Here is a 25435-nt window from a genome sequence, read left to right on the forward strand (position 1 = left end):
GCTGTAGGTATCCCTGCTACAGGATTACCCAGAGTGGATTACCACATTCTTCACACAGACAGAGAAAATGATAGTGCTGTGAACCTGTTGATATCCAGCAGGTACAGAGCACACCTTTTGCCAGAGGTTATATTTCTTCTTTGGCCACCATGTTCACTTTGGGCTTCTGCAGAATTTGTAGTCAAGTAAAACCCCTAGGTGGTGGTTGTTTTTGTTTGTGTTTTGTTTTGCATGAACTGCTATCAGTCTGAATCTCCCACCCTTTGTTGTTTTAGCTGACTGCCTGAACTTAAATAGAGGGCTTCATATTTATCTTTTTTAAAATTTCCTCTTGTTGTTTGGGCTTGCTCTTTCAGCTGACTGAGGTCTTTTTTTCCCCCAGTCTTGGCTTCACCAATTAGCATATTAGTGATTCCTGTTACTTTATGTGCTCTGTACGTTGATGTGCACACTTGGTCTCATTCCTCAAGTAGCTGACTTAAATGAATAGAACAGACAAGAGAGAGTGTCCCGTGGCATGTTACTGAACTCTCTAACCTTTAGATGATGCCATTAGCCACCTATAAAATCCTGACTTTATTATCTGAAGATTTTTTTTCCATCCTGGATATAAGGAAATGATAAATTTTGAGATACCTTATTAAAATAAAAAAATAACTTTTTTTTTTGTTGTTGTTGTTGTTGTTTCTTTGGTACCAGGGATTGAACCCAGGGGCGCCTAACCACTGATCCACATCTCTGGCCCTTTTTATTTTTCATTTTGAGACAGGGTCTCACTAAGTTGCTTAGGACCTTGCTAAGTTGCTGAGGCTGGCTTTGAACTTGTGATTCTCCTACCTCAGCCTCCTGAGCTGAGATTATAGGCATGCGCCACTGCTCCCAATGTTGTTGTTTTTTAACTGCATTTCTCAGGTCAATGAGTCTAAGCAAGGCTGTTTTCTGTTTCTTTTATGTGGGTTTTCTGAGTTTCCCATTTCTTAGCTGCGGCTGCCCTTCCCCACCTTGTCCCCTTCCGCCTGTCTGAAGGTATCCATGTGAAGAAGTATACTTGAGTCCTCCAGCATCTCTCCCCCCAGGAAAGGAAAGGGCATTTGGGGGTGGGCGTGGCTGTGTTCTTTTACATTAGCAGTCCTGGTAGCTTGATCCTAGTCCCAGGTACTAAAGATTGAATGTGAACACTGGATATCACATCTGTTCTTGTCTTGGGAAGTAGACATTGTCCTTTAGGAGTACAACCTTGGGCAATCTCAGTTTTTCTATCTTTAAAATGGGAATAAAATAGCCCCCATGTCATAGAGCAGTTATCAGGATCGAGGTGGGGTTGAGCCCACAGGCCTTCCCACAGTGCCTGACTCAGGAAAGCCACGGCTGCAGTTACGAGGCTTTAACTTTAAAAAGCTTTGGGAAATAAAGGCACAGAAGAGGAAATGAAGTCATCTATAACCTCCTCTCCTAGAAATTGCCGTCGTAAAAATTTTGATAGAAATACCTCATGTTTTTATATGCATACCCATATATGCTTCATTCACTTAGCATCTGATCATTTTCCCATGCCCATAAACAATTTCTTTGAAGAAATCATTTTTTATAACAACACATGGAGTTCTGTACACTATAACTTATTTAGTCTCTGTTTTTGCCTGATTATTTCCATCTTTTTTTTTTCTGTTATGAATAATCCTATATCTCCAAATAAGGTTGTTTCCTTGGGATAAATTCCTAGGATGGAGAAATCGCTGAGTCAAAGGGCTTGTGCACCTTCGGGGCTCCTGCTGTTCTGCGGGGGTGCCCGTGGGAAGGCAGTATGTGCTTCATCTCCCTGGGACAGGGCAGGAGCACCCAGAGTTTCCAGACCAGTGGTCTCTGGGCATACCCTGTGGGTTTTTCATGGAGGTAACAGTTTCTGGCTGTCTCTATTCTCTTTGTTTTTTCTTTCCTTCCCTTTGTTTCCCTTCTTGGTTTTCTGCCAAAGAGCCCCTTGTGAAAGGACCGCCTAATTAACCCTGTGCTAATTAACAATTTAAAATTACACAGTGCGACTGTTCATGTTTAATTCTCTGGGAGCCGGAGCAACAGCAGGGGCCCCCTCCCCTCCCTCATAACCGCCTCCCCTCGCCAGCCTCTGTAACTGTTGCTTTCTCCCCTTTTCTAGTCTTCTCCATAACTGTCTCCTTCTGGAAATGCCATAGAACTGTCACAGCACATCTTTTTAGCTTAGGGAAGGGAGAGGGACGCCTTGATTAACAGGGGCCCATGGGGCACATGGTATAGTTTTATCCTTCTATGGGCGCAGACTTTGAAAAGTAGAAGCGAATACCTGCAAAGATGGGATGGGCTTTACCGGGGGAACTGCATACACTGGGAGATGGATAAGGGGTGGGGTGTTCTTGATGAAGGTGTCAGAACTTTTCTTCTGAAGTTTCCAGTGGCAGATTTAAAGGCTCAGAAGACAGGGGGAGGGGGAGAGGGAGAGGGAGAGAGAGGGATGAGGGCGCACATGTGCGCATATGTACAGATACTATCAAGGTCCTTGTGTGTCTTCTCTTGAGTGTTGTCATTGGAGAGATGCACTTTATTAAAATCCGACTGAATTCTTAAACAATGGTAATGAGTGTAACACTGGGGGTTGCAAGAGCCCCCCTGGACATTTAAAGGGAAGTTGGGGTGTGTTCAGTGGAAGGAGAAGCAGGCTGCAGGAAGGGTTGAGGACTCGTGTGTGAGCCAGGGATGGGGACAGGGCACACAGCCTGGGGGGCCTGAGGAGAGAGGCGCGCGAACTCTGGCTGGCGGGGCTGCCTGTGAAAGCGCGGGGACCCTCTTGGTTCCCAGGCTGCCCTCTGTAACTGAAGATCATTGATTTTACGGGAAACCGTGTTTACAGACAGAGTGCTGATCGACCTGCCGAGTTGACTTCTGCCTCCTTAAGTAAGAACTACCTTTTTCTTATTGACTGGCTGATAAACAGCGAGCTCGGCAGCTGGCTGGGTGGGAGAGTGGTGGATGCCCCGAGGTCCTTGAGCTGCAGGACCGGGCAGGATGAAGAGATTTCTTCATGTCAGGGCTCCTGTCCGCCTTGTCCATTCCCATCCCTGTACCTCCCAGGGACTGGGTGGTAGGGCTAAGGAAGGCTGCCCTTCACTGGTTACCTGGCAGTATAGGTGCCAAGCACAGATGAGCCAGCCACCTGGCCAAGATGTTGTGAGGCAGAGTCTCCAAGTTTGATTCACATTTCCTAAGAATGGTATTAAAAAATGCAGATTCTAATGGTAGGGGTTGCTGGGAGCTAAGAGTCTGCATTTCCCAAGCTCCCTACTGAGGACGGGGCTACTAGTCCATGAGCCACACTTGACTCTTTAGCAAGGTTGCCAAGGGTTCTGCTCCTCATGGCCACCAGGCGTGGAAAGGAAGCCCAGAGCAAGCAGCATGGATCCAGAAATGAAATCCTCCTTTCCCACCTGTATCTCAGTGGGCCATCACCCCTGTGAATGAGCAGCCCTGGTGTCACCACCACAGGGTCATGTCTTTCAGAAGTTGTCATAATGTCATCAGGTCTTGACACTTTCTGCTTTGTAATAAAAAACAAACTAAGGGCATTTTTTTTTTTTTAAGTCTGAGCTCCTTAGCTGGATAGTTTATGGAAGAGGAGGAGGAAGAAGAGAGCACAGCAAGAAAAGCCCACCAATTAATTGGTAAACGCTTGCAGGTTTCTCTGGCCCAGCCCAGGCTGGAGAGGAGATTGGCTTTGCTGTCGATAAACAAGTCCCTGGTGCAGCATCAAAGCTGTTCTCCTTTATCAATCGTGGCCTCCCCTTCCCGCATGTTCCTGTAACTTACCAAGCATTTATGACATTGATTTTACAATTGGGCTGTTAACCCTCCCGCCCCTTCAGGCCTGCCAACCTTTTTGGCCTGAGCTGTCAATCAGATGTTGTCCAGCCAATCAGGAGCATCCTTAAGAAGAGCCTCTCTGGATTCTCACCTGTATCCCAGCTAAGCCTTGAGAGAAGTCCCATTGCATCTGCCATTGGATTTGGTTTAGTGTAGTCACCTCTGTTTCAAACGAACATGTCTTTTCCAAGGCATGCAGAACTTTGTTGACATGGAGTCTGACATTATAAATTGAAAAGTGAGTGTTTGTGCATGTGTGTTTTAAGTAAATCATGGCACATTCTTCCAAAAAGTTATTTCTCCTGAGACTTTTGGTAAATATGACTTCTCCATCTTTTCCCGAGGGGGAGCTGTTGGCTCACTGTGCAGTCAGGATCATGAAAAAAAGAATGAAAAGATGGGGATTGCAGAGGATAGAGGGAGACTAAGCAGCTACAGCCTTCATCTGCTGATGAAGATGAGATGAGATGAATGAGATGGTGGGTGGAGACGTGGCCAAGTGTCCTCCGAGGACGAGGAGCAGGGGAAGATGGCCTGGGGTCTGTGGGTGAATGATCATGCTGTGCAAGGTGCTAAGTTGCTTGTAGCAGTATCTCGACAGAAGTGCCCCAGCGATGAAGTTGCCACAGGAGCCTGGTGGCTGGTGATCTGGTGCCGCCTTCCCCAGGGACACAAGGTCTCAGAGAGCAAGTTCAGATCAGTGGCATTCGGAAGCGGAAAAGCCCTAGGGCTGCAAGACAGCTGCTTGGGTACCAACTAATATCCTAAAAGGCAGGTGTGGAACTGGGGCTTGCTGAGCCCAGCTGCTGTCTGGACTTGGGCTAAGATCAAGATAGCAAAAGCCACCAAGCACACTGTCAGTGGGCTTCTGCAGACAGGATGAGGTAGAACTTTCTGAGGGGGAGTTGCCAAATCTAGAATCTGGCTGGTTCTCATTGGAAATATCAAACTCATGCTTTGCATCTACATATTCTTAGTCTAAAACCAACCAAGTCCAGGGAGCTCTCAAGTTTGGGGTGGAGCAGATGGGAATTTGGGGACCTGTCTTCTGCTTAGTGGTCAGAATTGGCACTGGGCCTGTTTGGAGATTTAGCCCTTCTGTTTTACTGGTTAGGGAATGGGACTGATGCTTATGAGAGTCCTGCAGAGGAGGGATGCAGCCACTAGTCTTCCTGGGGACATCGTCGGGGTGTGTCCAAGCCTGTAAGCTGGCTCTCTGAACCTTGTAGTTTTCAGAGATCCTCTTTGCCAAAGTAGATGCATGGTCAGTAAAAGCAGCAGCAGGGATTTCTCTACATCAGCCAACTTGTCCTAGTTGTCCATCCTCTTTTTGAGGATGCTAAACATTCCTCCACTTTGTCCCTACCTGGTGTCCCCCTGTCCCACCGACAGTGCAGTCAGCCCTGGATGACTGTGTGTGGGTCATCTGTATGTGGGAGGCCCTGGATTCTGTGACCTCTTGTGGGGGCTGGAGAGGTAACAGCCCTCCTGCACTGTGGCTCATGGCCGGCCCTGACTTGAAGCTGTGCTGGCAAACCGTGGACATTTGAACTGGTCTCCAGGGGTAGAAGAAGAGGGCCACCTGAAGTCAAAGACGCGTGCTCCTGACCCCTTTTCTCCGTGCCCCTCCCCTTGCTTGGACCCGGCGGTGATGCCCACAGGTGCTGCTGGCCCTCTGCGTGCTGGCCTGCGTGGGGCGAGGTCCCCAGGCCTGCCTTGTGCCAGGCTGGCCCTGGGCTCTGTGTTGTGGGTGTGGACAGAAGCCTCTTAGAGCGCTCCGTGTGCGCGGGACCTTAGCCTCGGCCCTCCTAACCTCTTTCCTTTCTCTCTCTCTTTCCCTTCTCTCCCTCCTCCCCCCTTGCCTCCGCCCTTCAGGTCCGATCCTTACTGGGTGCAATGAAAGCTCCACGCAGGCCTTACCATGGAAGGCTGTGACTCGCCCGTCGTCTCGGGGAAGGACAATGGGTGCGGTATCCCTCAGCACCGGCAATGGACTGAACTCAACAGCACCCACCTCCCCGACAAACCCAGTAGCATGGAGCAGCCCACAGGCGAGAGCCACGGGCCCCTGGACGGCCTGAGGGCCCCCTTCAATGAGCGCCTCGCGGAGAGCAGCGCCTCGGCCGGGGCCCCCGCCGAGCCCGCCAGCAAGGAGGTGAGCTGCAACGAGTGCGCCGCCTCCTTCGCCAGCCTGCAGACCTACATGGAGCACCACTGCCCCGGCGCGCGCCCGCCGCCGCCCCTGCGAGAGGAGAGCGCCAGCGACACCAGCGAGGAGGGCGACGAGGAGAGCGACGTGGAGAACCTGGCCGGGGAGATCGTCTACCAGCCCGACGGCTCCGCGTACATCGTGGAGAGCCTGAGCCAGCTGACCCAGGGCGGGGGCGCGTGCGGCAGCGGCAGCGGGCCTGTCCCCTCGCTCTTCCTGAACTCTCTCCCCGGGGCGGGGGGCAAGCCAGGGGACCCTTCGTGTGCTGCACCCGTGTACCCGCAGATCATCAACACTTTCCACATAGCCTCATCCTTCGGGAAATGGTTTGAGGGCTCAGACCAGGCTTTCCCGAATACCTCAGCCCTGGCGGGGCTCAGCCCCGTCCTGCACAGCTTCCGCGTTTTTGACGTGCGACACAAAAGCAACAAGGATTACCTGAACAGCGACGGTTCTGCCAAAAGCTCCTGCGTATCCAAAGATGTTCCCAACAATGTGGACCTGTCCAAATTCGATGGCTTTGTGCTCTACGGCAAGAGGAAGCCCATCCTGATGTGTTTCTTGTGCAAACTCTCCTTCGGGTATGTCCGTTCATTTGTGACCCACGCGGTGCACGACCATCGAATGACCCTGAGTGAAGACGAGCGGAAAATTCTTAGCAATAAGAACATCTCCGCTATCATCCAAGGGATCGGCAAAGACAAGGAACCCCTTGTAAGTTTTCTGGAACCAAAAAACAAAAACTTTCAACACCCTTTAGTTTCCACAGCTAACCTCATAGGCCCCGGACATAGTTTTTATGGTAAATTTAGTGGCATTCGAATGGAAGGGGAGGAGGCTCTCCCAGCCGGCTCTGCCACTGGCCCTGAGCAGCCCCAGGCTGGTCTCTTGACCCCCAGCACCCTCTTGAACCTTGGCGGGCTCACTAGCTCGGTCCTGAAGACCCCCATTACCTCAGTCCCCCTGGGGCCTCTGGCTTCCAGTCCTACCAAATCCTCAGAGGGCAAGGACTCTGGGGCAGCTGAAGGAGAGAAGCAAGAAGTGGGCGACCCCGATTGCTTCTCGGAGAAAGCAGAGCCAGCCGAGGAGGAGGAGGCGGAAGAGGAAGAGGAAGAAGAAGAGGCAGAGGAGGAGGAAGAAGAGGAGGAGGAGGAAGAAGAAGAGGAGGAAGACGAGGGTTGCAAAGGACTCTTTCCAAGTGAGTTGGACGATGAGCTGGAGGACAGGCCCCCTGAGGAGCCCGGGGCCGCGGCAGGTGGTAGCAGCAAAAAGGACCTTGCTCTCTCAAACCAAAGCATTTCTAACTCCCCCTTAATGCCTAATGTGCTCCAGACCCTGTCGAGGGGCACAGCTTCTACTAGTTCTAATTCCGCTTCTTCCTTTGTTGTCTTTGATGGTGCGAACAGGAGGAATCGTTTAAGCTTTAACAGTGAGGGCGTCAGGGCCAACGTGGCAGAGGGCGGCAGGAGGCTGGACTTCGCTGACGAAAGTGCCAATAAAGACAATGCCACAGCACCAGAACCAAATGAAAGCACAGAGGGCGACGATGGGGGCTTTGTCCCCCATCACCAGCACGCTGGCTCCCTCTGCGAGCTGGGGGTTGGGGAGTGCCCCTCGGGGAGTGGCGTGGAGTGCCCCAAATGCGACACGGTCCTGGGCTCCTCCCGCTCGCTGGGCGGCCACATGACCATGATGCATTCTCGTAACTCGTGTAAGACACTCAAGTGCCCCAAGTGCAACTGGCACTATAAGTACCAGCAGACGCTGGAGGCACACATGAAGGAGAAGCACCCGGAGCCTGGGGGTTCCTGCGTCTACTGCAAAAGCGGGCAGCCCCACCCCCGGTTGGCACGAGGCGAGAGCTACACGTGTGGTTACAAGCCTTTCCGCTGCGAGGTGTGTAACTACTCCACAACGACCAAAGGCAACCTCAGTATTCACATGCAGTCCGACAAGCATCTCAACAACATGCAGAACCTGCAGAACGGAGGCGGGGAGCAGGTCTTCAGCCACACCGCTGGGGCGGCAGCGGCGGCGGCAGCGGCAGCAGCAGCAGCAGCCAACATCAGTAGCTCCTGCGGGGCCCCCTCGCCCACCAAACCAAAAACCAAACCCACGTGGCGGTGTGAGGTGTGTGATTACGAGACCAACGTGGCTAGGAACCTCCGCATTCACATGACCAGTGAGAAGCACATGCACAACATGATGCTGCTGCAGCAGAACATGACCCAGATCCAGCATAACCGCCACCTGGGCCTGGGCAGCCTGCCCTCGCCCGCAGAGGCCGAGCTGTACCAGTACTACCTGGCTCAGAACATGAACCTGCCCAACCTGAAGATGGACAGTGCCGCCTCTGATGCCCAGTTCTTGATGAGTGGATTCCAGCTGGATCCCACCGGGCCCATGGCCGCCATGACGCCTGCTCTAGGTGAGGCTGACCACGTGTTTGTCTGTTTTAAGGGTAGGCGGTTCACTGGGGAAAGTGGAGATGGGCTGAGGGAGTCCAGTTGGTTTTTACCTCCTTGAGTTGCCTTGTGTAAAGTGGAGTGTCTTCCAATCAAGTCTTTTTTTCCTCAAGAATCCCCTGAACTCTGTGTACATATGGAAGATCTTATGCACTCAACAGAGCTATGATTGTACTCTGGCTACATAGGGCCAGGATTAAAATTTAAGTGTTTCCTCTAGTTTTTGGCTTATGGTCAACCTTCCTTTCTATTCCCATTCTGTCCTTTCTCTCTTTCTCAATTTGAAAAATCGCCATAATCACTCAAAACTTTTGGGTTCCATTAAATATTTATTAAAACTTACAGGAAACTGTAGCTGGGACAATCATCTCAATAAGAGGAATAGGGACAATTATCTCAATAATTTAAATCGGGACAATCATCTCAATAAGAGAAATTTGAAACCGTAGCATACCTTATTCCAATAACCAAAGGCTGGTTTTTCTGCTGAACTGAGAGCTACCCAGAGATTTCTCAGAGTTCTCCTTGTGTTTATGAGGATCTTGATGAAAGAGACGTGTTCTTCTTTATTATTTTGGATGATGGTGATTAGTGTAGTTGGGAATTAATTGGGAATTAAATTGCCCTGGGGACATCCTAATGAGTGGTGTGATAGATGAAAAATGAATGAATTGTAAAGTTGTCTGTCAAAGAAAGCTAAGTTTTAATAGCAGTTGGGAGCTGGTTAATGGAGCCTTTTGCTGCCATGAGTGGTAGCTGTGCTTTAGAGGAGCTGGCCATGTCCAGTCACTAGTTTGTTAGTTGGCTGTTGCTGTAACAAATGCCAGAGATAGTCAGCTTATGAAGATAAAAGGTTTATCTTGGCTCACAGCTTTGAAAGCTTTAGTCCACAGTCAGTTGGCCTCACACTCTTTTGGGCCTGTGGTGAGGCAGTACATCAGGGCAAGAGTACAGGGCAAAGGAAGCTGCTTATCTCACGGTGACCAGGAAGTGAGAGGAAGAGGGAGGCCAGGGTCCCCGCATCCTTTTCATGCGTACACGCCCCTATGGGCCTGAAGACTAGGCCCCACCTCTTAAAGGTTCTACCACCCAGTAGTGCCACATTCTGGGGAGAAGGTCTTTTGACACACGGGCCTTGGAGGGACGTTTATCCAAACCATAGCATCAAGTCTTAACAATTGACTTAATGTATCTACAATAAAGGCCAAGGGTATATAGGATCTGGATGCCGAAAACTGGGTCTGTAGGTAGAAAGAGTCACAGCCACTTTTGTGAGAATCATTTTAGCAAGAAAGGTTACAGACTGGTTTGTGAAGGCCAGCATGGTGGTTGAGCCACTCTCGCACCCACCTCTTATGCCTCAGTTGGGGGTCCTGCCTGATTGCCATTCCCTGACTGCTAACTAACCCTGTTGGGATCAGCAGCAATGGCCTGAGTTAAGAGGTATCCCATTACTGACGTGGGAATGAGTTGTTCTTGGCAGCAAAGTGTGAGCAAGTGCCTTCATTCGGAGATGGTTTAGGTGGATACCAGGGGGTGAGACCTCACTGGCCGGCGGGTCTCTGTTTGTCTGGTGTTTCAGTGATAATATTTTTTTGCTGATGAATTATATTTGAAAGCATTCTCTTTGCTTTTCCTGCTTTGTATTTATTTCACTTTGAGTTTGTGATATTTTAATCTTTTGTTCCATTTTGAATCGTTAACCCGTTGATCCTTTATGATCCTTTATTACTGAATGTCCTAAGGATGTCTTACCCACGGGTTAATCATAAAGACAGAGGGATCCGTCATGTTCTTTGTCTCCATGCACCATAGAAGATGGGCTTCGATGCTCTTAAGGTTGTTTTGTTGTTGGTTTAAGCCACTTGGAATTGGAGTTTTCTAGTCTGGTGATTTTAAAATCTGGGGAGGTAGATCTTTGGAGTCAAGCAGACATGATGTGGATGGAACAAAGACAGAAAATGGAGGGGTTCATATTGGGTCAAACGGAGGTCTGTTTCATTACCTTTAAAATGGGTAATGAAGGCTTGAATTGCGAAGGAGAGAAACGATTTTGCTTTTCTACCAAGTACCCATGACTCTGCAGTCCATCACACATTATCCTGGGTATTGTGGTAGGTACAGAAGAAACAGAGGAATGAATCCTGGTGTTCTAGATACCCGCGGGAGAGCCACACATAATTCCTGAAGAGAATAGAGCTCTTCCCTCCAGGGACTTTATCCAGCTCAGTTAAGAAGGGCCCTTGTGTTTCCAATGTCACCACTTGTCAGATGAGGTGAGTCTTTGGAGATATCCTGTGCCTTCCTTGGGCCACGAGGTCTGTTGAGATGATGACAGTCACAAAGCTTGAGTGGATGTGGAGGGTGACAGGAAGTGTCAAGAGGGCTGTAACTAACTGCGGTTGGATAACCTCAGTAGGAGAAACCAGCATATGCAAATGAAAAAAAGGTGTAACTTCCAGTTCTATCTGCAGCTCCACTGATTTTTTTTTTCTCTTAGGCCATTTATAAAATAGCTCTAGGTGTTACTAGAGATCGCTGGGTTTTGCAGAAGGTGTAAAGAGGGGTTTTGTGAAATATTCTCTTGCTTACAGTTTTGTTCTCATGGTTCCTTACTTTCCGGAGGACTTTAAAGTTAGCACCCCTTGTACTGGTCTGGTTCAGCCGCTCTTAGTAGACAGGGTATTAGACTTGAGACCATGTGAGTGTCTTCCCAGACATCCCTTCAGATGAAATTAGCACAGCACATTCCACTGAGGAAAGGTCGCTTATGGGGCATCTGGGTGTTTCCTGAGTAGCCAGGCAGCCACAGAACACCTCCATGAGGCTCTGCTTCTGCTGTTCATCCTAGGATGTGTTTTGTAATCCACGTGCTTCTCTCAGGCTATAGTTCCTGGTGGGCTCACATGCCAGGGTGCAGATCCCCAGTGCTAAGGTTGGTTGTGTGGAAGGAGATGGCGCCTGCTCCTTCCTGAGACTATTCCAGCCGGGTTGAGAGTGAAGACCTGCTGAGCTCCTACTCAGGAAGGGATCCCCTCCCAACTGGGTGAGGTTCCTCCATCTCATAAGTTCCTCCTAGCCTCATGAATTTGTGATTTGTGAGATCCTAAAGCCCTGGAGTTCCTCTGCAGTCTGTGTGAGTTTGGGTTTGCCTGTCCCCGGCTCCTCTCACCACTCCTGTGTTCTATGATTTGCATTTCATCTTAAGAGCCTGGGATGGGAACAGGGTCTTCTTTTCTCTGAGTGTTCTAAGGACTTCCGGTTTTACTCAGGCATCCAGCAAGTGACAGCTGAATTTCTCTTCAGAGCAATATTGATGCACTGAGGTTAAATTTAAAAAGTGGGAAAGATTTGCTGCTTCAGGTGGTTGGCATCAGAAACAAATATATGTTTGCTCCTTGCCTTACCCTCTGGGCAGTTTCTGCTTTAACTGAACACCGTGCATGTTATGTGAATGTTGCCTGGCCTTTGTACCCATTAAGGGATAGAGTGGGCTTTTTTTTTTTCTTTTTCTTTTTTTTCCTTTTTCTCTCTTGTCCTAAAAAGAATGTCATAGTTATGGCTCCTCTCATCAGGAGAGATGGCAAAAGAGACAGCAAGCAGGAGGCTTCCTAAGCCTTCCGGAATGCATGTGCGAAGATTTCTGTGACTTGCTAGAATGTTCACAGGCTTCAAATGCTGCCAGTCTTGCTTAGTGGAGCCTGCGCTGATCTTTTCACGTGAGGTACCCCGAGTTGTGTAAATAAGAAAATCGTTAGGGGAAAAAAAAATCTTCACTTTGATGAACCACTAACTTGGATTCTAATCAGTCATTAAAAAAATAAATAAATAACCTCAGCCCAACCGCATGTAAAAGGTCAAGTTTAAATATCAGTTGGGGGTTGGGGGCAGACCTCATAGCTCAAGTGTGCTATTGTATTTAGGGGGAGAGGCAGAAAATAGAAGCCGATGCTCACCTCTCTGGGTGACTGTGTGCTTCTAAGCCGTGGAGGGCAGGCAGTTCTTTCTAGGTCTTTCTCTGATGTAAATAAGAGCTTCCTGTATTCACTTACCACCAGTAGAGGTGAGGTGATCCCAGGTGATATGGGGCAGTGATGGACTGAGAAGGAACCTGGAGACGGAGGGAGTCTTTCTCAGATCCCTTTCAGGGACTGGGAGCTGACCTTGGAGTTTTCACTGCCCATTTCAACCTGCTTCCTGAACATGTATCATTTTGGCTCTTTCTGAGACCATGTGGCCCAGCAAATATTTGGGAATTGGTATAGTGGGCTAGGCACTGGGTAGAGGGTCAACGAGGATAAGGCTGCCCCCTGAAAGGGAGGCCAGCTGTTATGTGGCTCTGTATGTGATCATCCACGACTGACAAAGAGAACATGATGTGGCCTAGAGTAGACCTACGTTTTTCATGGTGCAGCAGCTCAGAAAAGGGAGATTGTCCTAGTGGTGAGGTGGGAGAGGGACTGGCAGCATTGACTGACAGGTAGGACATTGACTCGGGGAGCTGGTGAAGCCTAGAGATCATTCCTGAAATCTTAACTTTAGAACTGTGTCATGCAGTATGGGGGCCACTAGCCACGTGTGGCTTTCTACATTTACATTAGTTACAATTAGGAATTCTTTTCCTTGATGGCAGTAGCCACTTTGCAAGTGTTCCTTAGCCACACAGGGCTGGTGACGATGCCCGGGACCGCATGCTTATGAAACAGTTAGTTCCTTGATCGCAGAAAGTTACGTTAGAGCTGCTTTAGATAAATCCGAGGCCCCATTGGGATTGGACATAGGCTTGGGTCATGGGTTGCAGCCATACTGTTTTCTAGTTCTAGAGTGTCTTATGTTATACCCACTGAATGACACTGATGTCTGACTTTCCCTGGATCCTGAAAGAGGGAATGAATGGGGTAATTCAAGAGGTGATGGTGCGCGACTTCTCCTAGGTCCTCTTTTCTTAAGGAGGGAAAACATAAAGGCTTCCACAAACCCCACAGTATTCATAGGAGAGAGCCAAACACAGCGAGTGGACTTTGTTTTCCAGTTAGTAACACCTTGTAACACTTGCAATGTGACCTTGGTCTCCTTGGATCCCAGTTGAGGGTGGCGGAGGGCTGGGTGGTACCTCTGCCGTGAGCCTGTCCTCTGACTCTCTTCCTCTGTCCTTCCCACAGTGGGCGGTGAGATCCCTCTAGACATGCGGCTCGGGGGTGGGCAGCTGGTGTCGGAGGAGCTGATGAACCTGGGCGAGAGCTTCATCCAGACCAACGACCCGTCGCTGAAGCTCTTCCAATGCGCCGTCTGCAACAAGTTCACGACGGACAACCTGGACATGCTGGGGCTGCACATGAACGTGGAGCGCAGCCTCTCGGAGGACGAGTGGAAGGCCGTGATGGGGGACTCGTACCAGTGCAAGCTCTGCCGCTACAACACCCAGCTCAAGGCCAACTTCCAGCTGCACTGCAAGACAGACAAGCACGTGCAGAAGTACCAGCTGGTGGCCCACATCAAGGAGGGTGGCAAGGCCAACGAGTGGAGGCTCAAGTGCGTGGCCATCGGCAACCCTGTGCACCTCAAGTGCAACGCCTGCGACTACTACACCAACAGCCTAGAGAAACTGCGGCTGCACACGGTCAACTCCAGGCACGAGGCCAGCCTGAAGTTGTACAAGGTAAGACGGGCTCCTAGGGGCCCAGGCGCTGCTACCTCATGGAGTGTGAATGCGTAGAGATGGGGGAGCACTGGAGAGGGATGGACAGTTCCCATCAGGGTTCCGCTGGATGCTGCATGGCACCTTGGCCCTGGAAGGGGCAGAAGGTTCCTGTCCTGGGGTGCCCCATTTCGGGGGGCAGGTCTAATTTACAGCAGCCCAGCACTATCGTGTGGTGCCCTTTCTGCCCCGGCTTTCTTGACGCTTGGCTCTTCGTGCTCACCCTCCGATTCTGTGATGGATCTTTCTCCTTCAAAAGACAGGCTTCCTGTTTTCCATTCTTCTCCCTTCTCTGTATTTTCTTTTCTGCTGGACATGTCCCCGGGATGGTTCCTTCATTTACTCATCCAGCCAACAGGCAGACACTGAGCACCTTCTGCATACCAGAGGTGCGTACCAAGTGCTCTGAGCATGCGCTTAGGTCAGCGTATACAGTAGTCTCACGCAGTCACTGCCTTCACAAAGCTTCTGTTCTTTTTCTGGGGCGGGGTGGAGGTGACTGATGAACGCAGTGAGCAAGCCCTGCGGTAGGCTGCAAGGCTGCAGACATGCTGGGGAGAGCAGGGTCAGGGAAGGAGCCCTTGGCTCTTTATTTCCCCTGCTCCTGTATTTGATGTCCCTTTCTGTTCCTTCCCCTGATCACTTTTTCTAGGCTTCCCCTGGGCCTCTTGCCCCTCCGTCCTCTGTCCCCTTCCCCTTTTCCTGTCCACCCCTCCTGTCTGACCTCTCCCCCATCCTCCTCTGGACTCCATGGGCGGTAACAGAGGAGGAGGGGCCCCGGATACTGTAAATAGTCCTTTCAGTTGCAGGCAGGATTGCTCCAGACGTTTCTATTGATTTTCACTGGACTTAAAACCTCACCTTTTTCTCTAATCATCCCATAATGGCTTTAGTATGAACAATCAGGTACGAATTGCCATAAATCTTCCGGGCCTGCTTCCACACGCCTTCCACTCCCTCACGCTCTCTTTCCATTTTCCTCACTTTTATTATCAGTCTCTCCTCTTTCCTTTCACACCATTGCTTACATCCGTGGGCCAAGGAGGGTCCCGTTTCTGCTGGCCCTGATCGAGTGTGACCCTTCCTCTCTTCTACTGTCATTTTAAATGGAGACCCCCATGTAAGGAAGTTTGTCCACACAGCTCTGTGCTGGGTCAGTGACTGATTCATCTTGTCGTCACCCATTCTCAGAGTGGTGGGACCCTTTCATACCACAGACAAGAAACCATTTTAGGGAAAGGAAAAAGAAGAAAGAAAAAAAAGAAAGCAAGAGTGAGGAAGTGTGGGTAGAATGTTCTGGAACTGTCTGCTAACTCCAGCTGTCATGTACTGGGAAGGTGGACAGCTCGCAGCCAACTCCCGTATCTTCAGTGAGCAAGCGTCTCACTGAACTGGCTGAGTTTTGTGCCACCATTGATAGAAAAGGCTCTTTGCAGTCAGTTGAAACTGGAGATCTGACGGGCCACTGGGTGGTGTGGACATGTTCGGGAAAAGCTTACGGACAAAACAGTGGAAAAAAGAATTTCCAAAGGACCCAACTGAGTAAAATTTGTACAAAGGGCTCAGTGTGGCCATTGAAGATTGTCTACAACTTTGATGAAGGGTCCTTTAGAGGTGCCACGAAGCTGGCCTCTTCTATCCGAGGGCAAAGATTGCCGTTTAGGTTTTAAAATGTGCACGGTGAATTCTGCACGTGGCCAGAGGTTTGACTGAAAGTCGGGCCCTCGGCTTTGTTTTTGAAGGACCTGGGAACCAGAGGACTTGCTAAGAATATCCCTTTTGTCCCCCAAACCATGTCCATGGATCATACACGGACAGTCAGGGTGAGGTGTTTCTGGGGTGGTTAGGAAGAAGCAGTCTGATTTTTCTGAGCATCCTCCTGGGCCTTATTAGTTTCTGTCTTGTTTTTTTAAGGTGGCGGATGCTCTTGCTCAAGATACGGGGAATGAATGGGTCTAGGGGTCTTAAGTGTTGGCATGTGGGTCAAGTCTGGGAACCAGCATCCAAAGGAAAGATGCCAACATAGGGTGTTCAGCTGTACATCACCAGGGTGACCAGCCCCTGAGGCTCTGGGCAGCACTTCCTACACCAGGAACCTAAGGTCCTCAGTGTGGCCTCATCTGTCATTGGGGAATGAATGTCCCTGCTTGCTGAGGCTCTGCTGAGGGTGCAGAGCTCTCCCACTCATTTCCTGGACTACGCAGACAGCATTATCATTCCAATGCTTGCCCTGAGCCCATTTATCCCTCAGTGTGACTAAGACAAACTTCTCTGGCCACTGAGGGGGCTCCCTCTCACTGTGTTTCGTCCATCCACGAATTCGGGGTGGGGTTTGGAGGTGCTTTGAGAGTCACTTTTCCTCTAGGCCCTGGTGTGGCCTGTAGTAAATGGAGATTGATTACATGTTATTTTTCCTCTTGCTAATGTAATCCATTAGCCCGGCACATGCATAATCAGTTTAGAGCCCAGTTAACTGGATGTAATCGAGTTCTTTACTGTCTGCTAGAGAAACCGCTCCAGATGCGCTGACCCTGGGAGGGCACCGGGCTTCTTCTCACTCACGGCCTGCCTTACTTGTCCCTGCTGGGCTTCCCACCCCACCCCATCCTGGTTTCCTGGCTAATTATTTATGATCAGCCAGGGAGATCCCCCCCCCCAAAGTTGCTTTTTTTGCTGCACCCACTGAAGTGGCCTCCCTGTGGGTCCCCTGCCCTCTTCCATTCAGCAGAGGCTTTATCCCCCTCCTCTTCCTCATATTGGAGGAAACAGAGCCGTGGCCTCAGGAGAAAAGCCGTGACGTGGCTTTCTGGTTTACCATTTGAACTCATACCGGTGCCGGGGTTATTGCCCTTGGTGTCACAAATGCTGGTACCCGTGGAACATCTCGCATCTGTAAACCTGACATCTGAGATGCTCCAAAACATGAGAGTTTTTGAGCACCAACCTCATGCCACAGGTGGAAAACCCCACACCTGTCCTCATGTGATATAACACATGAGAACACAGGTGCACTAAAATACTGTGCAAAATTCCCTTAAGGATATTCGCAAAAGGTGTGTATGAAACATAAATGAATTTTTCTTTTAGATCTGGGCCCCATCCCTAAAACATATGCAACTATTATGTATATGCACCTATCTCTAAACATTATGTATGTGAAAATATTCCAAAGTCAGAGAAAATCCCAAGTCCAGAAACACTTCTGGTTTCCGAGCATTTGATCCCAAATGCTGCTGTGTCAGGACTGAACTTTCGGAAAGCCCGGGATGATTTCTAATCCAGACGCAAGAAAGGGTTGGGCTAATCGCGGAAGCCTGGCAATACTATCCCTGTTGCCTGGAATTGTCTAGTTTTGATTACTGTGTGATGCCAGTGTTTAAATGAGATTAATATTCACTGTATTCTTCTTTCCGCCTCCTAGAGGTAGAGCAGAGAGGGGGAAGGCTGGAGAGCCCAGGGCATCAGATGGAAGCTCCATTTCTTCCTCTCGACCCCCAGGGGACTTCTGCAGAGTGTTCATGGTGGAATTCCTTGGGCTTTTTTTTTTTTTTTTTTTTTGGTCTTAAACAGTGGCTGGCACTCATCCAGGCCCTCATGGTCATGTATCTGTGTCCTAACACTCACCATTGTGGGGGCCTCTGCCAGAGCCTGCAGCAGAGCCAGGATGTTGGGCTCTTGGTCTCTGTGCTTAGTGACTCCGCTGGATTGGAAGTGTGCTGGGGAGAGGGTCCTTGGCTCTCCACCAGTGCCGAGCTCCAAGACCTCAGTTCCACCTTTTTCGGCCTTTACATGTAAATACCTCACTCCCCTCCCCACCCGCTTCATCCCCATGGAGATGTGGGGTGCCCCTGCTCATCCTAATGAGGACAGCGGCCAGTAGTGACAAAGGCCTGTGGTACGGGGCAGTTGCTGAGGCTCTCCTGTGCTTATTCTGCCTCCCAGTCCACGGGGCATGGATGGCGCCCTCTGGAATTTATGGTCTTTCCTTCTTGGGGGAGGACTGGGACAGGAGGGCAGTTGGGAACCCGTGCACACCTGCTGGCTCTCAGAGTCTAGTTTTCACTTGGCTGTCTTTCTTCACCTGAGAGTCCTTGGAGGGGCAATCCATCAACTTCAGCAGGTAGATTAAGACCCCCACCAGAATCCATTACCCAGACAGTTCCCAGCTGAGGCCCGTTGGTTTGGGCCAAGACCCAAGGTTTCATGTTAATCTTAAATTACAACCAGAGAGGCTCGTCTACCATGGCTGTGTGTCTGGGCCGCCTGTGAGCTGCCCTGGGCCAGCAAGGCACGCAGGAAATGAGAAGCCAGTGTCTAAGCCACCTTTACTGGGCGGGAAGTAGGCCGTAGAGTTAAAGCATGTTGTAGACAACACACACACACACACACACACACACACACACACACACAGCCATGGACTTCTACTCTTGCCGTCCCCTGAGGAGTATGTGGTGTGGAAGGACACGAGAGACTCTCCATCAGGCTCTGTGTTCTCACTTCTTCCCCAGATGCACGAGAAACTCACTGGGGCTCACTCTCCCAGTAGAGCCAAAATACCACTGTGTGGCGGACGGACAAACCAGAAGACAGAAGCCATCAAATGATGCTTTGGTTTGAAATCTCCATTCTCCGTCCGGATCTTGGGTGCAGTGGGAGAAGAGGGTGGGTCTTGAGGAGACAGCTGACCCTCGAGGCCCACAGGCAGCCACTGGTGACCTTTGTCTTGCTCTGACAGCAAAGAGCACAGATCCTCCGGGGCGCCCCCCAGGTGGTCGCGTGTTCCCACGCTGGTCCCATGGCGATTCCAGAGCCAGTTCCCTCCACCCTTGTTTTCTCCTTAGGTAGACTTCTTTGTCGTTAAGTGCGCACCTCTGTCGCCTTCTGCCTGCACCTTGGAGCCTTCCTGAGGTGGTTGAGAAGGTGTGAAGGGCTCCATGTTTGGGCTGGTTTTAGCACATTTAGCCTTCCTGCCCTCCGTCTCCGGAGTCTGAAGTTCATTTCCCTTCCTGGATCCCTGAGGCTGGCGGGAAGTGGGGCTCCTTGCCTGGGCTGGGACACTATTCCAGGGCCCCCAGCCCAGGCTGGCTGTGGCAGTTCTTCCTGCGACCAGTCCTCTTGAGGGGCGCTCTAGGAAGGTTGCAAGGCCAGGCGTCCTTAGCGGGGGCAGGCTCATGCTGGGACCAGGACACTCTTGCACCCCTGTAGGAGCGTCTGCTCAGCTTACGGCCAGTTGCACGCGGTGGAGGGTTGGCCTCTCACTGGGGAGACGTGTTCCTCTGTTGGAATCCCCTGGCGAGCCTTCATGCATACCGCTGGTGGCTTTAGCCTCATGCTGGGCCCGGGTCCCTCTGGTGATGGCATGGTCCACACCCTCACATCAGGACAGTCGGGGTCAGGCCAGTGTTACCTTCAGGCTCCTCACTGAGACTCCACATAATAGAATTGAAATTGTGTTAGATGTGTCTGGGTTTTTTTTTTTTTTTTTTTAAGTCCAGTGCTTAATACTCCACTTGTTGAAAAACCAGTTTTACAACCATTAACCTAAGACTTTTTTTCTAAATGCAAAGTTTGTTTTCCTCCCTCCTTCTCTTCCCCCAGTCCTTCCCAGGGATAGGACAGGAGGTGTCAGACCCTGATAAAATATTGCTGTACTCTTAACTATTCCTTACGAGGTCCACACCCCATGTTTGCCTCAAGTGTAGGCTAGAAATAAAATGGAGATTGCTTGTTTTTTATGGTAGAAGTAATATGTGTAGCGTGTGATCCCTGTAAGAAAAGTTGTGAAACCTCCGGCAGGATGAGAGAAAATGACTCCCAGCTTAATCGTATCACACAGTGACACATTTTTATTTCTTTAATTTTGTATGTGACATAGGTGTTCTACAAAACTGGAATGATATGTGTGTTAACAGTATCATCCCTGAGCCCCCCTTTAAAAAATATAAGTATTTTTAAAATAATATTTAGCTGTTGATGGACATTTATTTTATTTATATTTATATGGTACTGAGATTCAAATCCAGTGTTTCAGACATGCTAGGCAAGCACTCTACCACTGAGCTACAACTCCAGCCCAATCTCTAAGTATTTTTTAAAGACCTTTTAAAGTGAAAGTCTTTTTTCTACTCCCCAACTTCACTCTCCAGAAGCAAACCACTGTCGTGTTTAGTTTGTATCCTTCTGGACTCAGAAAGTGTTTCTGCAGATAAAAGTGCACGTGCATTTGTGTGTATGTACATGCGTGCGCGACACACACACTTTTTACTGAGAAAACTCTAGATGTAGGTGTGTGCTGTGCATTCAACTTATTTTTTCCATGTAACTTTTTGTCATTGAAAATCATTTCAGGTCAATAATACAGACCTAGGTTATTCTTTTTGATGCCTGTGTAATATTCCAGTGGTCCTTAAGAAAGGTGACCACCCATTCTATATAAATGAGATGCACCGGTAAAAAGTTTTAAAAATATTGTTGGATTATGTATCCCCCGCTTCTTTGCTTAGCCATAGCCAGAAACTCCTCCAATGAACTGTATTTTTCTACATTTTTTTTTTGTTTTAAAAAAGTGACTGTTTCAGCCCCTCCCTGTAGGCAGTGCTCCACTCCCACAGTGCCCAGTGCCATGGTATTTTTTTTCTCTTTTCATTGTGAGGTTGATGAGATTGTTCTAACAAGAGGCTGTACTCATGGATCGGTGAGCACTTTTGCACAAACTCTGGGTCATTTGCACCTCTCGGGGGCTTTCCTGCTGTGGCCCTACCAGTCATCACAGTGGACTGAGGGGAGCCTTGGTCATCTGAGCCGGCCGTCCTCGGTTGCTTGTGGATCTCTCTGAGCCTCCCATCCTCTCAGCCTTGCCTGCAGCACATCTCGACATTCAGAAACTTTCCATTTTTCTGATGTCCACCTTGTCCATCCTTCTTTGTGGTCCCAACTTGTTCCCTTCCCAGGGAGGCTTTCCCTTTGCTCCAGTTACAACATAATAAAAACGAGCGCCCACACCTCCCCAGCCTTGACGGCACTCCAGGCGCTGTGCTGCCTGTTTCTAGGAACTGCTTTTATCTTTCCTTGTGTTCTGTATGTTCAGTGGGGATACTGAGGCACAGGGGGGGGACCAGGTCACGAGCCATCGAGCATGACCATAGAGCTCAGGCACGGGTATCTCTTCAGTACCTCCCCCCGTCTCTCTCATATTTTCTATCCACAAGGAGTGGATTTTACGTGTGGTGTGTTGTATATTTTTGTGTACCGTGAGATTTAGAGCCCTGTCTTCTTTCCGGTCGGATGGCTAGTTATCCAACAGTTCCTTTCCTAGACGACGAGAAAAGCCGTGTGTTGATCTTGTCCTCATCTTCTACATGGTCTTTGGATCACGGTAGGTCTGGATGAGTGGAAGGTCTCTGTGGGGCAGTGCGTATCGGGGCATCAGAAGGGGCACAGAGGCCCGGTTCTCTTTTCAGCGCATTTGCAGTCTCACGGATGAAATGTCACCCTCTCACCTTTTCCAGTTTCCCTCTGGCACATTCCCGGAGGGGACGTTTCTTGGATTCATTGCCTTCATCCGACACTCTGGGACGAGAGACTTTTCCAAGAGCAGCAGGGGTTCAGATGAGGGACTGAGTTGTTTTATGGTACCTTAAAACTCGTTTTGCTCCATCATCCCAGATGTGGAACACCTATAAAAACTTTAAATGGAGCAACAAATAAACCACTTGCATTCACTTCGGAGCAATCATTGCATTTGCAGAATTGAAAACTTGGCACTTAATGAGTTTTAATGGGGATTGTGATCTCACCATTTGTCTTTAAAAAGGGGGAGCAAATTCTGAAGGTCATGGGCGTTCTCTGTGTGCAGAAGTCTATATTCAGGTGGCTTTCCTGACTGCACATTTCCACATGAGTGGTTTCCAGGTGCTGGCTACAAAAGAGGTATACAGTTTCAGAAACTCTGATAACTATCGCTTTGTCAGAATAGTTGAAATCCCTCCCATCCTCGAGGTGAAAAGCCCTAAACTTCTTGTAAAAGACACATCTCCCACTTTCAGTCTCTCCCACCTCCCACTCCCAGATGGAATTCTTTGCACCAATGACATCTGCCTTCTCGGGTGGTCCGTAACCCTTAAAAGAATTTTGCTGCAAATATCCATCACCCTGTCCTCCAGAATCGCACCCCGTGCTGCGGTTGTTTGGGAGGGGGGTACCCAGGCTGGCAGGAGAGCCTGCATGGCAGGTGCCAGGGCATGGAGCAAAAGTGTGAACTTAATTTGGCATCCTTTGAATTTGTTGAAGACTTGGACTCCAAGGGCAAATTTGAATACATAGTTCCAACAGGTGTTTCTGGTGTTTTGTTTTGAAAGGGAAATTGTAAGGGAACAATTAGGCATTGTCAGGAACATTGTCAGGAAAAGGCAAGAGTTTTTAAATAATTACATAATACACCTGAACCATATTCTTTATTCTGTTTTCAACAGAACTCGAAACGATAAATACAGTTTAAGTGTAGGTTGGGAAAGGCTGTTCCTAGAGAACCGTTTTGGTGTGTGCTTTAACAAAATTAGATCTCCCGCACTTTTATTTTTTTTTTTGCAAGCAACCAGGAGGTTAGATGAAAGTTCAGACATTTTAATGACAGAAATTCTGTCCCACTGGGGCGCGATGGTGCACATCTGTGTTCCCAGCAATGGGAGGCTGAGGCAGGAGGATTGCAGGTTTGAGGATAGCCAGGGCAGTATAGCAAGGTCCTGTCTCAGGCTGGGGGATGTAGCTCAGCGGTAGGGCACCCCTGGGTCCAATCCCCAATTAAAAATAAAATTTCTTTCCCTTATAGAAACGCTGGAAGTCATTGAAGCCAGCAATGTTAGAGTAGTGACACTTGAGTGGCAGCAGCCTCAGGGTACAGTTGCCAAACACAGCAAAAAACATGGGACACCCAGTTCAACCCAAATTTCAGATGAAGGAGTTATTTTTTAGTGTAAGTGTGTCTCATAAAACACTCTCGTACGTACTTATCTGAAATTCTTCATTTCACTGGGCATCCTGTATTTTATTTGGCAAATCTACCTCAGGATGGTGAAGAAATTCTTTCATGGTGACCTGCTAGCAGCCTCTACAGGAGCCCGAAGAAAAATAAGTGGCTTCCTTGTTTGCAGAAACCTCCTTTTTTTTTTTTTTGTCCTCCCTCAGCGGTTCCCAACAAAAGAAGAAAATTACAAATGCCTCTGATGATGATTTCCAATGTTGGTTATTTAGAAGAAAGTGTCATATCAGATTTTCACATTTTCTACATTAAATACTTTTTCCTTTCATGAAATCAGAAAATTTCTTCAGAGCTGTGTTAAAATCTACTTTCCAATACTCTCACCCCCACCCTCACCCCCCGCCATTATTTCCTTTTATTGAGATGCTTTTCCATCGCCCACCAGGGCGCGGTCAGGATGCCCCGCCACAGCCTGCACACTGCCCTGGCTCGCTCAGGGCCTCCTTGAGCCTCCTCCTGCAGTTGTGTTCTGGATGCAGAAGGGCCTGGTTCTTGTCCACGGACGACCCCGGCACCCGTGGTCTATGGGTCACTAGGAGGAAATGCAGAGAGTGGGTTGGAGTTGGGACTCACGGTCAGGAATGATTAGGAACCTTCTCTAGGGCCCCCATCCTCGCCCTGGAGAAGGCAAACTTGTTAGAAGGTTAGAAATGTTTATCTACTGATCGTGTTTGATTTGCAACTGTTAACGAGCAGGGCAAGTTCCCAGACTCAGGACGAAGCCTCCAGAGCACATCTGGTCTCTTAGGTCAACATTCGTCTAGGCGTTTTCCGTGCCGGGACAGCCTGTGCCCGGGAACTGCAGAGGCAACCCGCGGCCTGCTGTCCCTTTGCATCCACCGGCTCTCTCTGGCAGCAGGCTTCCCCTGGGGGACCACTGGGCCTTTGTAACCACTTCCAAGCTGACCTCTGTGGCCTCCTCGGGGTGACACCTGTCATCTCAGGAAGGGCCTGTCTTCCGGTCCCTCAGTCTGCGGCAGAAGGTTGAGCACAGGGACTGGTGGTTCTGTGATGGAAGGTTCCCTGCACCTGCTGCCCTGGTCGGCTCTCCTCCTGCTGGTGGAGCCCCAGCCTCGGGGACCCAGGTGAACTGGACCTGGAATTTCCCTCGTGATTCCCCAGAGGGGCCTCTGGGGGACAAATGAGGAGGGAATTTCTTCCCCCGGGGACACCACTTACTGAGCTCGGGTTCTGTGCTGAGCACCAGAGCAGGATTTTGTGCGGATCTGTAGCCTGATCTTTTACAACCTGTTGTGTGGGGGGGCGCTCTGTTAGCAGCGTGTTCTGAGAGTGCATTTCGCCTCCAGTGTCCACACTCGGTGTGGTGGGCTCCCCAGGCCCTGCTCACTGTCTGCTCCCTGTCCTTGTCTCTCTTCCTTCAGGTTCCTTGTCCCATCCTAAGAGTGTGGCCAACAGGGGAGACAGGCGGGTCTCATACAAGCTTCTGCAGTAGGAGAGATGATGTCCCTCAAAGCTGGGAAGCAAGTCTCACCTGTGGGACTGCAACTTTCCTTCTGGTGCCTCTTTACTTCCTTTAAACCTTCTCCAGCCCAGGAGCTGGAAAGATGGCCCACCAGCTGCAGAATGGGGAGGCTGTGGCCCTCAGACTGGGAAGGAGAACGGAATCACGAATGGCTTCAAGGCCTGTCGCTTTATGAACAGCTGATGTTGTGGGCGCAGGAAGGGTCTCTGACAGCACCCGATGGTTTCCCTCTGTGGAGGGTGCACTGGACCTTGGGGGGGGGGTCCCACAGGCTCGCTCCAGCCAAGTCTCCCCCTCCCTGATGGCTCTGTGCCTTCACAGTCGGTTTCCCTGCTGCTACCATCTCCCTTCTTTTCTAAAATAAAGACAGAGGGAGTTTGGGGAGCATTCCTTGGCTGCTCTACCCGGCCACGCCAAGTGGCGCTGGTCCCAGGACTGCGATTTCCTCACTGTCCTAGACATTAGTCAGAGAGTGTGGCTCTGAAGCCAGCTGGGTTGAGGAGGCACCGAGGGAGTGGCTTGGCCGGGCCCTGTTGGCGTGTGTGTGCACTTTCTGCTCCTCAGATTAGATTTTTTTTTTTTTTTTTGGATGATATTTTCGCCCACACTTGGTCCCCATTAGTGATGGCTGCAGCCGTCCGCATAGGAAAACCAA

The 25435-nt window shown here is 49.8% G+C and overlaps 1 protein-coding gene across 8 annotated transcripts in view; it reads left to right on the forward strand.

The window, feature by feature from the left end:
• ZFHX3 (zinc finger homeobox 3) overlaps nucleotides 1–25435 on the forward strand; it is a 270299-nt gene that overhangs the window by 107479 nt on the left and 137385 nt on the right. For 5 of the 8 annotated variants that reach the window (XR_014019598.1, XM_081273798.1, XM_081273797.1 and 2 more), the window contains exons 2-3: nucleotides 5764–8525; nucleotides 13725–14221. Coding sequence is in view for 7 of the 8 variants with exons in the window: in XM_081273798.1 (XP_081129924.1) it covers nucleotides 5810–8525; nucleotides 13725–14221 (3213 nt within the window). In the remaining variant the exon portion in view is untranslated. Of the gene's footprint in view, nucleotides 1–2715; nucleotides 2926–5763; nucleotides 8526–13724; nucleotides 14222–25435 lie in introns of those variants that run through there. The other 3 variants (XM_081273801.1, XM_081273802.1, XM_081273799.1) reach the window with 2 other exon arrangements.

This window comes from Spermophilus citellus (genome assembly GCF_964194105.1).
Source record: "Spermophilus citellus genome assembly, chromosome: 18".
NCBI lineage: Eukaryota > Metazoa > Chordata > Mammalia > Rodentia > Sciuridae > Spermophilus > Spermophilus citellus.